Raw genomic sequence first — 14654 nt, 5'->3', positions numbered from 1 at the left:
AGTGCTGTATTTTGAACAGTTGCTCACAGCATATTGCTTTATCCTCTGTCCTAATAGAGTTCAGTTGTGAATATAAAAAGCTTTATATTGCAGACAGGGAGAGCAGATGCTAACACAACTTTTTTGAAAACAGAACTGGTCTGCCTGCCTCCAGTTATATACTGTGAATATACTGTTTTCTTCATGTGGTCAGTTGATGAAAGACTCCACCATGTCATTTTGCCAAAAGCACTGTTATGTCTGCTTGGAGTAATATTTCACAACTTTCTCCTTTATTTGATCAGGGATATAAATATGAGGAGTTTCTAGTATCTAGCTAGGTGGTAGACAGGAAGGAAATGTTTGCATTCAAGTGGATATCACAACAGCCAGTTTGATCCTTAAGTAAAATAATAACCCTAGGAGTGTACATGGAATTATCAACATTAAACAGCTGTTTATAATCCTTTCACGTTTGTATCAAAATGGTATATAAACAGTTATGTCTCACAATCCTAGGCAAGACAGAAAAGCATTAAACTATAGTGATATATTTCAGCAGCCTGGAATGAAAGTCGTGTGCTTGTGTCTTCAGAGTAACATATGATGTGTCTAATTTTTATTATTATGAGAGTTTCTTGTGCTTCTGTTACGCAGACTCATCGCTGTCTTTTGATTTAAGAGCAGAGTTAATGCACTTACAGAACCTTAATGGTTTGAAATCCAACTAACTAAGAAAACCCCACCTACATTGTGATATTGAGCCAATTGCAGTTAGAAGCTTGGATGCAGTGTAAACATGATTATACCTGAACAGGGGCAGACATATGAATTCAGCAAGAAGAAAGAGCAGTATAAAATAAACGACCTGAAAAAAGGCAGGGGGGCACAGTTCATCACAGGAACATGTGGGTTATTTATGTCTAGGCTTTGTTTCTCAGGAGACAACAGTGTTCTGATTAGAACATGGCTACATGAATGGAGACCCTATATCTGTGCCTGATGAGCTGTAAGTCATTTAAAAATCAACCCAAAGTCAGTCATCTGAGACAGGAAGATGCTCTGTATGTGAAGATAACTGAATGTAGCTACATCAGTCAATGTCTAAGGGAACACTAGGAGCAAGGGTACCTTGGAATACGAACATGAAGTGACTGACTCAGAGTTGCTCCTGAGCTGCAAGACAATTCTTGAACTGCCAGAGATTCTAGTCATCATCTGCAAAGGAGGAACTTCAGCATAGCCTTCAGACAGAGCAACAAATTATGTCCAATGGGAGAGTGTCAGAACCTTTACTCACATGTTTTGTGTTGTAAATAAAGCACTGGCCTTTCTATTCTGGACATGGAGCTATTGGGAAGGGGAACAGCCCAGGCTGTGGGAACATACCAATCTCAAGGTCATGGTTCATTTGCCCTGCCACCTTTTTCAGTAAGCTCAATTACTCTGAATAGCTAAAGGAAAACAGAGATCATGTGCAAATAATTAATTTTAAAATAATCCTGGAGCAAACATCTTTATGGCACAGTATGCTACTCTTTGTTTATAACACACACAATGATAGCCTGGGAGAGTCTGAAAAAAAAATCAACTGCACTTCAGAAGTAAAAGAGGTGATCAAGAGTTAAGCTGAATAAATTTTTCTAGTGTTTTACAGATACGGCTTTTAATGGAAAGAGTCCTTAGCCAAAGCAAGTAGTGCCTGGATCATTGAAATCATTTGTAACTGAAGCAAAACTCTGATTTTTGGGTCTAGCTCTGATATTAGGAGGCAGTTAAGGAAACTTGACTATTCAGCTGTGGCATCAGTGTAGGGTAGGAGGTTATACAGTCTGATAAAAGTGAAAATATTTTACTTTTTTATTTTTTTAGTCAGCTCTAGGCAAACATTAGAATGTCAAGGAACATATTCCAGCTCAGAAGCAACCAGAAGAGCTTTGATTTCAAGATCTTGGGAACAGAGCTGCTAACACCTATTAGAATCTACCCAGCTGATGGAAGGGTGGAATCAGGCATTGGTATCCTCCCTACCTCTGAGTGAAATACTCAGACTGAAAAGCAGAAACACATGTATTGAAAAAGTAATGATGTTTAAATGATCACTTGCATTCCTATATCCACCTTAAGGTTGTTCGCATTGTACAGGTGGAATTGTGTATCTTATTTTCAGTTTGTCTGATCGTGGTGCTAATGCCAAGGTGGCAAGTGAGTCCCTGTATGGCCATTCATGTAAGGGTTGGACTTGATGATCCTTGTGGGCCCCTTCCACCCCAGAATATTCTGTGATTCTGTGATACTTTGCTTAGAACTGAGGGATTCTGTGGGATCATGATGCCAACCTGTTATGCTTGGAGCAGAAGCTCCTGCCAAAGGCAGAGGGGCAACACAGTATTCAGCACAGGGCAGCAGCAGCACAGCCGTGTGACACAGCCCCGGTCACTCCCCTGGCACAGGGATGTCCCCAGCAATGGCACAGCCGTGTGACACAGCCCCGGTCACTCCCCTGGCACAGCCGTGTGACACAGCCCCGGTCACTCCCCTGGCACAGGGATGTCCCCCGCAGTGGCACAGCCGTGTGACACAGCCCCGGTCACTCCCCTGGCACAGCCGTGTCACCAGCACACCCTGCTGGACACCTCTCAGAGCTGCGGCAGCGCAGCCCCTGCTCACAGCGCTTTCCGTGCTCTTGGTGCTCCTGTAAAGGGCTTTCCTCAGGTGTCCCAGCGGGCTGTGTTAGGGTGATTGAGGGCGCTTTGGGGTGCCAGTGCGTTCATGCGGGTGTTGCAGAGCAGGGGATTCCTTACCATTGAGAAGCCATGTGATGTGGGGCACAGGGATCCCTCCCACACAGCACTGCAGCACAAAGTCTTGCCCTTCGCTCACAGTGCATCCTTTCAAGACACTGGAAAAGCACGGAGCAACCTCTTCAACTTTTGGCCCTTGAAAAGCAAAATGAAAACAGTTCTTTTAACTGAAATTTATGAAATTAGCTTTACCACTTAGAGCCTTTTCGTAAGTTCGTTTAGATGACATAGCTGGGCTAACCATGGTGAAATGTTTTATTGAGGGAAAGAAATAATTTTGAGCAGCGGACTGGTATAAAGAAGGGATTCTTCTCTCATCTCCTAGGCAGCATTGCCAGGCCCCAAGCTCTGTTTAGGTGGTGATTTTCTATGCCAGAATCCATCATTTGCAGCCAATCACTAAAAGTATATGCAGCATACTAGCAGAGAGCTCAGCACAAAGAAGATAGCTAATTCTCTGCTCATCTTTTCCCAGTCCCTCTCCCAGTGAGAAACAGTGTGACTTAAGGATGCAGTTTATAGGCCTCTCATGAGACAGAAAGAAATTGTATTGGGTATCCTGGTTTAACTTCAGGCAGAGTAAATGGAGAGAAATTGCATTAACATGAACATGGATCCAGAACAAAACTTAAAACCAGGTGAAAACATTAGAACTGAGGAGACAGGATTTGCTAGACCCAACAAAAATTTCAACCAGACCACTAAGACACTGTCTGCAAGCTTAAAATAATTTATCACTGGGACATTTTCTTGAATTTAGCAAATCCTAATTCTTATTCCTTCCCTTTTCTTCCTCTTCACTCTATTGCACAGAATTGGTTTGTACTCAAAAAACATTTCAAATTTGGGGTGTAGAAATGCTAAGCAACTTCAAAAAAGCTAAATGCAGAACAACAATAAACCCACTGACAGTCTGTATTAAATACAAGCATTAACAGGAAACCCGAGTAGAGAATAGGCCTCCCTGTGTACAAACCATGTATTGAGATGGTTTTAGCTACACAAACAACAAAACCCACAATATGTCAGAAGGGAAACTGACGCACAAAGTGGCTTTCCAGCTATCATACACCACTTTATTCACAGAGGTAGGAATCAGAATTAACTTGCACTGAGAAGTCAAATAAAATTATGTATTAACCACCCTCTGACAGCTTAAAAAAGCCCAGCCACAGTTTCCGAAGTGCAGACAGGCTCACAAGAACTGACTTACTTCTGACAGTTAACAACCAGCTGGTGGAAGTCTGGCCTTTGGGGTTGACAGCTGTACAGCTATAAGATCCATTGTCCCTCAAGCAGGCTTTCTTTATCCACAGGCAATGAATTCCATCTTCCTCATACATTTGGACGTCTTCTCCAGCTTTAATAGGTCGGCCTTCTCTGAACCACTCCACATCTGGTTTTGGCTTCCCTGAAACTGGACAATCAGACATTTGGATTTTTATTAACAGGTATTCATAACTAGCATTATTTAGTATCTATTTAATTAATATTATTTACTTTAGTATAAATTAGGTACGCTTTTCACATACATAATTATATAAACCTTAATGGGCAATACACAAAACTGTTGTCAGAACGTTTGATATTTCTGATCTTCTAAAACTTCTTGGCCAGTCTGTCTCTTAAAATAACAAATACTTGGTAACATGTAAAACCATATCTGAAAAAAAGCTTGTGGCTGAAAACTGTTCTTCTAAAAGTCACAGACAAAAAGGATGTGAAACTAAAACTGAAAAGGTTCTGTCCAAACACAAACCCTTCTTTACTCAGCATTGGCCCAGGCTGCCCAGAGAGGCTGTGGACTTTCCCTGCCCAGGAGATATTCAAAGGTCAACTTGATACAGTCCTGGACCTGCCTGAGGTGAGGCTGCATGAGCAGGGAGAAGGGCCTGTGAAAGCAGCCCTGGTCACCATCTGCAGAGAGGATTCTCAGGAGACTTTCTCAGATTATTTATTAAAGGGCATTAGAGACGTCCCACTGTGATTTTCCTGTAGACACCTTGCCTTGCATGTAAGAGTTTGTGATTTGGGTCCAAAGCCAAACAAAAAAACATTCACTGGCTGCAATAAAAACTGGATGAGCTCCTTGTTTATCTGTGATAGGGGCTCTAGTTCCCTACCAAACAGGGTTGTGAATTAGTTAAAGCTTGCAAAGTGTGTGAGTTACTCTGACAGAAAACAATTAATGATTTTAGTAATATACCTGAAAAATAAACTGTTCAAAATGTGCCAGGATCTTTGGAATCTTTTTTTCCACTCCAAACACTCTAGACTTGTGATAGAAATTATATTCTGTGCTCATGGGGCAAGACTCATCAAGAAATAAAATAAATTACCATGGTGTTGCGTGATTTTTTTTTTTTTTTGCCCCTAGAGAAGCAAAAAACCAATTTCTTTCTCATTTATATGAACACTTTGAAGTGTAAATGTTATTTATAAAAAAAGCAGAAAAATGCTTCCAGATTACTTTCTAAAACTGTAATTAAATAAAAAAGACAAAAGTTCCAAATCTACTACCAAGATTCAGCAAAATGCAACTCTCATTACTCTTCTAAGAGGTTAAAACCCATTCATATTCTGTGGAGCAAATTCTAAACCTCCCTTTTAATTCTTACTTTATCATTTCAGCTGTTAGGAAGCACTGAGATCATGCTGACCAAATATGAGACAAAAATAGATGCCACTAGGGACATGAAGTGACTGATTGTATTTTCTCCTCTGATATTTTTTTGGCTCAAGGGCAGTTTCACTAATTACAGTTCTGGAAAGTGTACCATCGATTTTCTCTCTTGTACCCTCATATAAAAGGGTCTAAAACTACCTCCTAGAAGGAGCAGCATTGGTTACATCTGGGGAAACCCCAGATGAGAGCGGAGATTGACACCATGGGATAGGTTGGTTTGAAAATTTCACGAAGTGTTGTGGAAACAGCACTGGATTCTGCATCTGTTTCCAAAAGGCTTTAGGAGGAGAGCAACTTTCAAACAGGCAGGAATTGTTTTCCTTCTACACATAGAAAGGGAACCCCTTTCTGACTCCAATAATTTTCATCCCTTTACCTTTGCTTTTGAATTTTATCTCCTGGCCTTCTGATGCTTCCAGGCTCTGTGGATGGACCTCAAACTGAGGGGGAATTCCCAGGGGCTCCCTCTTCTCCATTACAGCCCCCTGAGCTCCAGACCTGTTTTCTGCCTCTCTAGTCCTGGGACTGAGGTGCCCTGGAGGAGGTGGAGTTTGTTGAGCTGACATCAGGAGCTGCACACCCCTTTTTCTGTTTTCACCCTGTCTGATGGAAGGGGCCTGGGATTCTGCCGTTGGTTCTGGTTGCAGTTTGACAGATTGTAGTGTGATGGTGCTTGAAGTTTTCTGCAAGACCTGAGGTCCCTTTTTATCTTCTTTATGTTCTGTGTTGTTTTCTTGGTGCTGTCCTTGTTTACTTTCTTTGGCTTCTCTGGTGATGTAAAAGGACTCTTTCTTTGCTGGCACCCTGTCTTTGGTTTCAACCATGAGTTCTGTGCTGCTGGATTTCAGCTCTTTAGCAATCCCATTGCTGGTTGCCTGTTTGAATTCTGAATTTTCAACGGCTTTAACAGCAAGTGTGGTTGGTTTTGGTGGCATGCTGAAGGAAAATGAGAAGTTTGGAGATACATGACACTGTATAAAGACTCATTATTATTATTATTATTATCAGTAATAACATAAATATATAAGCCCTCAGCAACAAGGTGAACTGATTAACCTTTACATTCTGTCACACAGATCAAGAAGATGGGTCAAAGAGGTGAAGTGAAAAGCTTCATAAGATGAAATCAGGGCTCAGACACTATGACAACTCAGGAATTTCTGGATGTAAGTACACTGCTCAAGTTCTAACACGTTTTATGAGTCAGACATTAACCTTGCATGCACTGCTTTAGATGGGAAGCAATTACACGAGATCTGAATGACCATGATGTAATACTACTTGATGCTTTAATAAACTGAGGTAATGTATAAAATAGCTCAAAATGTCACATAAAATATTTCCCTAAAGGGAAATGTAAATTGTGAAGTCATTTTCTATTTCTAATTATGGTGTCTTGTAACTCAGGTAATTTCAAAACAGGACTGATAGGATACCAGACCAAAGTCTCAGGGAGGAAGAAGGGGTGTCGGCACCTTAAAAACTTGACTGGATGTAACAATATGGATTTATTAGGAAGAATTTTTCAGAATTATGATTGATCTGCTGCTCAGTACTTTGGGAGCACAAGAGTAGCTGACCAGCTGGGGACTTTAATCTAAGTCTCCTTCATTGAAGGTGACTGCCTTGATCCCTAAGCTGTTACCTATAGAGCACTGTCTGTGTCTCACACTTTCACAGAATTACTCCAAGGCAGAATTGGAACATATCTGAAATACGGGCAGTAATTTCCAGCCCAGCTCTGTTTTGCTACACTTGGTGCCATTAATTTATTCTCTCAGGGAGACTTGGGATATTTGCTGGGATAGTTACTTCAGCTGGAGTTGAATGTACTGTTTGAGATGTGCAGTTACTTTTCAGGAAGTCAGGCTTTTTCATTTTACAAAACATCTTTTTTTGTGTATGTGTGAATAAATGATGGAGGATGCAGAACTACTCTGAAGAACCACATGCATGGGGGGTTCTGCTTCCAGTGCTGCACAGTTTCATTTACACTAAACTTACTTTCAAGTATGTTCCTAAAAATCACACAGATCTGAAAAACAGAATAGTACAGCATTTTCAATTCCACTTTGCAGTTAGGACAGTGTGAGCATGCCATTTAGAAATCTTATGCAGGCATGTGAAAACAGATGAAACATTCCAATGACTACAAAGCAACTGGCCTTCATCAAACTGTCTTACACAGAGAGCCTTGAATTTTTCATTCCTGCATTTCCCATTAACAAAGAAAAGTAATTCTGTAAAATGATTTTTAAAATTATAGTAATTGAGTTTTTTTTAATCCCAATAAAGGCACAAATATTAATTTTTTCTTTCTTGTTACTTTACCCCTACTTTTGTATGTGTTTTCAGACAACAGCAAAAACCATGGCCATAGCATGTTTAGTGTATGACAGGAAAGAATAACCAGCTCAGTACTGACAAGGTGCACTCAGTGTTAACTCCAAAAATGACATTTGACCCCCTGGTACAATGTAGAATTTCTGCTCACATAGCTTGGTTTTTTTTTAAATTTTGCTTTCCTGAACCAGACCAGAACTCTGTACTTCACAATGTTGCCATCAGTTCCATCAGCTATTTCCTATGAGTCTACCAGGACAGCTGAATTGGGCAGCAAGAGAGAATCTTATTCCAAGCAAACATTTTCTGACTTCCAAATATAGGCTGACCCCCAAAAAATGCATCACTTTGTGAAGAAAGCACATGCAGTAAATGTCAAAATCAATGCACTGCAATTAAATAGTCAGAGAAAGTACTCCAGTAAAAAACATACCAAGGTGGCTGAGTGTAAGTGTCAGTCTTATCTGGACCTGAAACATAAAAGAAGAAACAGGTAAATTATACACACAATACTGTGCACAATTACAAAAAATTGGAAGATTTTAAGCAAAAAGTATACTTAAGAACCTTCACTCTTCAAATTTTCAATGCATTGAAGTAAAGATTAAGTATCACCACACCTGGAATTGATATGGACAACAGGAAGCTGCTCAGCTGAAACACAAAAGAGGTCTTGGTCCATTTTGAGACATTGCTGTATCATGTTCTCACAACCCTGCAGAACTAAAGGTTCAGGGACCCTCCAAAGCTCTGTGTTGGGGGAGAGATGTATGGAAGAGATTCCAGCTGGGAAGCAGCTTATTAAATCTTATGGTAGTTCCACAGAGCTTTTAAAGGTAGAGAAAGACAAGCCATCAATCAGTGCTACACCTGAGCATGCTCACAGTGAAACAGCAGCAGTCCTCTGGCTAAAACACAAAACCAAGTCAACAGGAGTAAAACCTCTCAAAACCCGGACTCACCTGTAAACATTTACCAACCCATTTGCTGTGTAGCAAGAATTATCATGATTAACATGAAAAACTCAAAAGCTAATGTGTGACATTTCTTCACTTTGCAACACCACCAGGAAATCTGGGAACATGGCAGAGCTATATTGATTTCCCAAGGTGGTTCTGATAAAACTGAGCATGTACTGACCCACAGTCAGTCTCCTGATTTGTAATCCTCCATGAATTCTCAAAAACCTTGATAGTGTTTGTTTCTCTTGGGGGCAGCATGAGATAAATAGTTGTGAGGAGAGAAAATGCCATTCTAGGTCAAATACCAACCACATCTCTCCATTACCCCTTAATTAAGATTTCAGGATGGAATTTGTTTTCTCCTGGTCAAATCAAAGCTGCACCTATGCTGTTGTCAGCTGTGAGACTAGAAACTACAGTAGAAAGACATGTAATAATTAATTTGCAAGATAACACATTTTTCAAGTACTCAACAAACACTTCATAAAAATGCTTCCAGAGTCTCTGCCTCAGGGAAAAGACAAAATCATGTGATGGATGATATCCTCATTTCCATTGTGTTTTGCAAGCAAAAATTCACATCTAAATGCTTTGACTTGCCATGGCATTCAAAGTGACTAAAAGAATATATTTACACATAAACAAAAGTTGAGAAGAGAGGGAAAAAAACCCATTGACCTTGTTCCAATAAACCTGCCAAACTGTAACAGAAATACAGAAATTAAAACTAAAAAGACTGGCTAAATGCAGAAAAGGAAGCTTCGTAACTACTGGCTGCAGACAAGACAGTACCATGCAACCTTGTCTATTAAAAGAATATTTCTTTTTCCCTCTTCACCTTCCACTCAGGGAAAAAATATAGCTATTGGAAGAAAATATCTATATATGAGATTACATGTTTTTGAAAGAACATGCAGTACTTCTGAGCCACTTGATTGTCTGCTAACATCTTACAGCATCTCTGGCAACCTGATCTGATTGATAAAAAAAGAATTAGGTATTATATATTGAGGTTAGGTAAGTGGAACCATCCAATTAATTAAGAGCATTGCAAAAGAGTGCCCTTTTTACCGACCTGCACTAATCCAAGCAAGAATGGATTATTCAGAGATTGGTCAGTGTCTGAAGCAAACGTATACCACAGCTGACTTTGTGACCCCAGTTCCGCGTCGTCTCTCAAGGCAGATGTAGCCATTACAGAACAGAAAGCTCACCACTCCAGGGAGAGCAATTAGGAATCGAGTTTTATGTTTGGATAAAAGGCTTATTGAAAGAAACAGGCCTTTTTGTACAACCTCTGTTGAAGAGGCAAACTGTAGAAGCTTCTACAATGGCTTCATCAGATTGGAACTTGCAGATAAAAAGTACAGCTTTAATTTGTAGAAAGGTTAGCTGTGGTTCTGAGCATCCCAAAAGTACATCCACTTATTATTTTTATTCCTGATTCCTTACAGAGTGACAGCATTGATGTGAAACTGAAAGTCTTGCAACAAAAAACTCACTGCTGGGTGCACATGTAACCCATTGAGCTCAAGACTGCAGCTGAAGCCAGCAGCTATGGATTTAATTATTTAATTGGGTCCAGCGACTGCTTACCCACTGACTGCTGAACTTCCTTTTTAGTGAACTTGCTGAAGGCTGTATGATTTTGAAGCTGATGCAACAGGCACCCTAAGAAGCATCAAACTGCAAGATGAGCTGTATATGATAATGCATGTATGAAATAGAACATTCTACTTATGCAAATACATTTGTTTCCTTAACAAGCAGTGAAATAGGCTGGGTTGGGAGTTGAGGAGACTGAATTTTAATCTTATTAAGATGGGTTTTTTCTCTCTCATAATTTAGAATTATGCTCTTTACTTTCCTAGTTCTACAAATATAGATAGAATTTTGCCTCTCATAAGGGAGTTGGTATAAATGTGCATCTGGTACTAGTACTCAACAAATACAAAATTAATTACTGATTATAATGACAAGTGCCAGGTTCCATTTGCTGAAAATCAAATCAATATTCAAAACATGGAAGCCAAAGTCACAGTAAAAGCGAAAAGGTGTTTTTAAAGAAATCTGTTACAAAGCACTTGTATTGCCTTTTTTCCCATTGAACCAACACTATTTTTACAGCTCTAGCATGCTCCAAGCTATCATAGCATCATTTAATGAACAGAGGGAGAGAGAGAGAGAAGAAGAAAACAGAAAGAAGTGAGTGTTTCTTGTAAATATCAAGAACACAACCAGAGACATTTTATCAGAATGTCTGTGGCCCCTTTTCTCTCTCCTGCAAACTCTCTCTCTGCTGTACCTTGAACGGTGAGCTCTGCAGACACAGACGCCTTCCCAGCGCTGTTCACCACTGTGCACGTGTAAATTCCTGAATCAGCAAGCTGAACGTTTTGGACCTCCAAGAACTGGATGCCTGTTCTCTCATACATGTTGAAGCGCTCATTTTGCTGTAACTGAATATCACCCTGCAAATATCACAAGGCACCATGAGACAGTAGCTATTGGCAAGAGAAGGGGAGCAAGAATTTTTTAGTAAAACATTAGGTCAAACTGCTTTTTTCCTATCCTTTAGCCAAATTCCTTCTATGAATAATACTCATATGGTATAAACAAAACAATAAACTGTGCCCAAAATTCTGTAATTCACGTCTTCAGGAGGCTTCCTTTTTCCTCTATTTTGCCACCTACTCATCTCAGTTTGGTTTTGGCCTTTCTCTCTTTATTGTACCCAGATTCCTAGAAAAAATTCTTTTTATTGTATGTGGGCTCAAACCAGTTTTATGTTCCTGTTTGCTCCAGGGAGTCAAATGCTTTTAAGCAAAAGCTTGCTATCTGGAGAGTAGTTCTCTATCCCTCAAAAGCTACACTGGAATTAAATCCAAAGATACGGCTTTGAGGCAGGAAGAAATGTGTGTAGTTCTGTTACACAACCTAGATCATCACAATAACAATCCTTGCCTTTAAATTCTACAAAGCAATTGACCAATACTTCATCTGTGAGTAAATCATTGCTTTTGCTTCAGCATCAGCCATTAAGAATGAATGCTTTGCTATCAGACACCACAGCTTCTCCCATCCTAAGTTTAGGAAGGGAAAGCCTACAAATTTACTATTTTACTTGGGAAGTAAATATTTGAGAAACATCACAGTGTTTACAGAAACTGTCATTCTTGAAGTCTATCAACTTATTGTTATCTGGGTGCTTTAGGTCCTAATGGTGGTCGGTGATGATACAGAAGCTTCTGTTCCTTGCAGCTTAGCAAGTAAGAAAATTATAAATAAAACAATAATCAGAGTCAGATATTTACAAGCAGGTTTAATAATTAGTTCTGAAAAGTGCTATTTTACTTGTTGATAAAACTTCCATGCTGTAAGGAAGATGGTTGTCTATTGGTTCTACAGTAGCCAGATGTGGTCCAGCAGATATATAAGTTCATTTCCATGATATAGAAGGTAACAATCAATAGCAAAATATTTTACATAACCTCCAGCAAACTGCAAAAAAGTTGTATGGAGAAGTACTAAAGTGTAGATCCAAACTGCTGGATTGGTAGTCCCTACATCCCATTTACCACACAGCCCTGAACAAAGATAGCTGAGTGACAAATCCTGTTTTGCATGGAGCTGCATGGCTGGAAAACCTGAGTGAGCCTGGTGGGACAGGAACCAGGCTGTGGTGGAGCAGCTGCACTGCAGAGTCCCAGAGAGCCAGCAGGTCCCAGAGGATCTGGAAGGAGAGGGAACCAGGCTGTGGTGGAGCAGCTGCACTGCAGAGTCCCAGAGAATCTGGAAGGAGAGACAGACTCCAGATAGAGCCCCCAGCTGAAGAAGATGTCAGAGAGCACTCCCATTGCAAGAGGCTGCCTGTGTTTGGAGGTGTATCCTGACATCCTTATATTACAAACAAGAATAAAGCAGACAATTACTTAGAAGCATTTTCCTGTTCCCTGAGAAGTTTTCGGAGGATTTTTTTTGCTTATTTCCCCCCAAAAACTGGAGATATCAGGAGAAAATAAAAGCATTGATAAGAGTTGTGTTTTTTTTCAGTTCACCATACATAAAGCATTACTCTGTTGAAGGTGGAGAGGAGCAGGATGCCACAAGAGCAGTCATATATTTGCTCTTCCAAATCAAAGTAACTGTAATTCCATAAAATACTGACAGTTTCAGTAAAAATGGACTAATCAGTGTAGTACCTAATTTCACCTGAAAGCTCTCTCCTTACAAAGAAAAAAGTGAGTTTGGAAATCTTGTGTATGCCCAAAGGTGACACCGGCACTTAAGACTTCAATGTGCATTTCATCCTTTCAAGTAACCAAATTTCAAAAGAGAAGGAAAACATAAACTTTTGGGGAAATCATACCTTAAACCAAGTTACTTGAGGCTGAGGTCGTCCTGTTATTTTACATGAGAATTTGCCTGTTTGGCCTTCACGCACCACAACTCGGTTGGGTTTTGTAGCAAACTTGGGTGGACTTTCTCCCCAGATGCTTGGCCTCTGCTCCACAGATGGAACAGCAAGTCTTGCCCTGCAAAGGCAATTGACATTCTGGTTTTACAGAAGAGCTGGAAGCTGTTGTGGTTAGAGCACATGTCAGGAAGCACTTTAGACCTGTGGTCTGCCAACAAGGGTATATCATTAGTGGCAACCTAGACTGTAGCTGTACGATATTTTTCTTGGCCATGGAAGAAATGGAAATGCTGGTAATGACTGCTCTTGACTCCTCATGCAACTAGGCAGTGTTATGTTTTGCACCCTCATCTTGCATACAGATCTTGTGGACCATTTGGTTGTTCATAAGCAGAGCTGGGAAAACCAAAAGATAGGAAACGCTGTATGCATTTACTTTTCCTCATTTTCTGTTTTTTAGTTGCCTCCTAAGAGTTTACATGTGCACACTCATTTACCATTCACAGGTTTTTATCATGTAGTTTGTTTCATTCTTGAGTGTAATTGACACAGTAATTTCTGATTTATGAATCAACACCTTGGTTTTGTAACATTTCTGATATGTCCTGGTAAGTATTTTCAGTCTGGGGAAGACTTTTATTTGTAAACTAATTTGCTACAATGTTTTCAACACAACCCAGAGGAGGGCACAAAACCAAAGTACACCTGTCCCAGGTGAATTACTGTTAAGTGTAAATGCCCAGCTCTACTTACATGCTGCTACAGCTGGGAAATTACATGTGGGATGAAACTGAAGTGGCATCAGTGACTGCAGTCCAAAACTGTAAACAGTTACACAACCATAAAACATAAAACATCAAACAGCATTCTAGCATGGAAAAACCAAAAAGGTGCAACTTCAGGTCTGTTAATGTCAAAGGGAACACTCACTCTTTGCTCTGAAGTCTTGGTACAACAAAGACACATTAGCAGATGGCAGATGGTGATTTCTTTTTTTTTTAACATTTAATTTCAGCAAATGGAACCATTTTTAAGGCCTTCTTTTCCTGATGGCCTTTTACCACATGCAAGTAAGATGTATCAATACCTCACCATTTCTACCAGGTGTCAGAAACTAACAGAGATCGCATCACCTCAGTCCAAGGTGCTGCCAAGACATGGTGGCTCCCATATGGGCAGCTCCAGGTTTCTAAGAGATTATACCATAATGAAAGGATTTACATGGGCAGGAGGACCAGAAAAAGTATTGAGAGAAGGGTGATTGTAACATGCTAACAGGAAAATCACTTTATCATATAATTAAATATCTGTAACTTTTAATGTCATCTCCCTCATACTACCACTAAAGAACATAAATGCGTACTAAAGTCTTTTAATAACCATCTTTAGGTGGTGAGTCTATATTTACATATCTATACACATAACAAATGAAAAGAAAATCAACTACTAGCTGGCCTGCAGCT

The 14654-nt window shown here is 40.0% G+C and overlaps 1 protein-coding gene across 2 annotated transcripts in view; it reads right to left on the bottom strand.

The window, feature by feature from the left end:
- MYLK (myosin light chain kinase) overlaps positions 1-14654 on the bottom strand; it is a 196197-nt gene that overhangs the window by 100963 nt on the left and 80580 nt on the right. For both annotated transcript variants that reach the window (XM_041473044.1, XM_041473043.1), the window contains exons 5-10: positions 13144-13309; positions 11080-11245; positions 8246-8282; positions 5846-6405; positions 3997-4200; positions 2784-2918 (exon numbers count right to left, since the gene is read on the bottom strand). In XM_041473044.1, the coding sequence (XP_041328978.1) occupies positions 2784-2918; positions 3997-4200; positions 5846-6405; positions 8246-8282; positions 11080-11245; positions 13144-13309 (1268 nt within the window). The remainder of the gene's footprint in view (positions 1-2783; positions 2919-3996; positions 4201-5845; positions 6406-8245; positions 8283-11079; positions 11246-13143; positions 13310-14654) is intronic.

This window comes from Pyrgilauda ruficollis, unplaced genomic scaffold (assembly GCF_017590135.1).
Source record: "Pyrgilauda ruficollis isolate IOZ18807 unplaced genomic scaffold, ASM1759013v1 scaffold3, whole genome shotgun sequence".
Taxonomy (NCBI): domain Eukaryota; kingdom Metazoa; phylum Chordata; class Aves; order Passeriformes; family Passeridae; genus Pyrgilauda; species Pyrgilauda ruficollis.
The sequence above is the reverse complement of the archived record's forward strand: the minus strand, read 5'-3'. Positions and strand labels throughout refer to the sequence as shown.